The sequence below is a fragment of the Pteronotus mesoamericanus genome, unplaced genomic scaffold, assembly GCF_021234165.1.
Source record: "Pteronotus mesoamericanus isolate MK-2021 breed Mesoamerican mustached bat unplaced genomic scaffold, CSHL_Meso_final contig_502, whole genome shotgun sequence".
Taxonomy (NCBI): domain Eukaryota; kingdom Metazoa; phylum Chordata; class Mammalia; order Chiroptera; family Mormoopidae; genus Pteronotus; species Pteronotus mesoamericanus.
The window spans coordinates 561,822-562,769 of NW_026555187.1; the positions used below are offsets into that span (position 1 = coordinate 561,822).

At 58.4% G+C, this 948-nt stretch overlaps 1 protein-coding gene across 1 annotated transcript; it reads left to right on the plus strand.

The window, feature by feature from the left end:
• On the plus strand, window positions 1–948 carry LOC129074808 (olfactory receptor 10H1-like). The gene has a single exon (XM_054578674.1). It carries the CDS (start codon window positions 1–3, stop codon window positions 946–948), a length of 948 nt encoding a protein of 315 aa, XP_054434649.1.

The following is a 948-nucleotide window of genomic DNA, read 5'->3' on the forward strand; positions in this document are numbered from 1 at the left end:
ATGCTGAGAACCAACCTCTCAGCAGTGTCCGAATTCATCTTCATCGGCTTCTCCACCTTCCCACACCTTCAGCTGATGTTCTTCCTGCTGTTCCTGCTGATGTACCTGTTCACGCTGCTGGGCAACCTGCTCATCATGACCACCATCTGGGCCGAGCGTGGCCTCCACACGCCCATGTACCTCTTCCTGTGCGCCCTCTCCATCTCCGAGATCCTCTACACCTTCGCCATCATCCCGCGCATGCTGGCCGACCTGCTCTCCGCCCACCGCTCCATCGCCTTTGCGGCCTGTGCCAGCCAGATGTTCTTCTCCTTCACGTTTGGCTTCACCCACTCCTTCCTGCTCACGGTCATGGGCTATGACCGCTACGTGGCCATCTGCCATCCCCTGCACTACAACGTGCTCATGAGTCCCCGTGGCTGTGCCTGCTTGGTGGCCTGGTCTTGGGCCGGTGGCTTAGTCATGGGACTGGTGGTGACAACCGCCATTTTCCACCTCACCTTCTGTGGACCCAATGAGATCCACCATTTTGCTTGTCACATGCCACCTCTCCTGAAATTGGCCTGTGGAACTAATGTACCAGCTGTGGCCAAGGGCGTGGGCCTGGTGTGCATCACGGCCCTGCTGGGCTGCTGTCTCCTCATCCTCCTCTCCTACGCCGCCATCGTGGCTGCCATCTTGAGGATCCCCTCAGCTGAGGGCGGGCACAGGGCCTTCTCCACGTGCGCGTCCCACCTCACCGTGGTGGTCGTGCACTATGGCTTCGCCTCTGTGATCTACCTCAAGTCCAAGGGTCCCCAGTCTCTGGAAGGAGACACCCTGATGGACGTCGCCTACACAGTCCTCACCCCCTTCCTCAGCCCCATTATCTTCAGCCTCAGGAACAAGGAGTTGAGGAACACCATGAAGAAGACCTTCCTCAGCAGGCTCTACCCAGAAAAAATATGA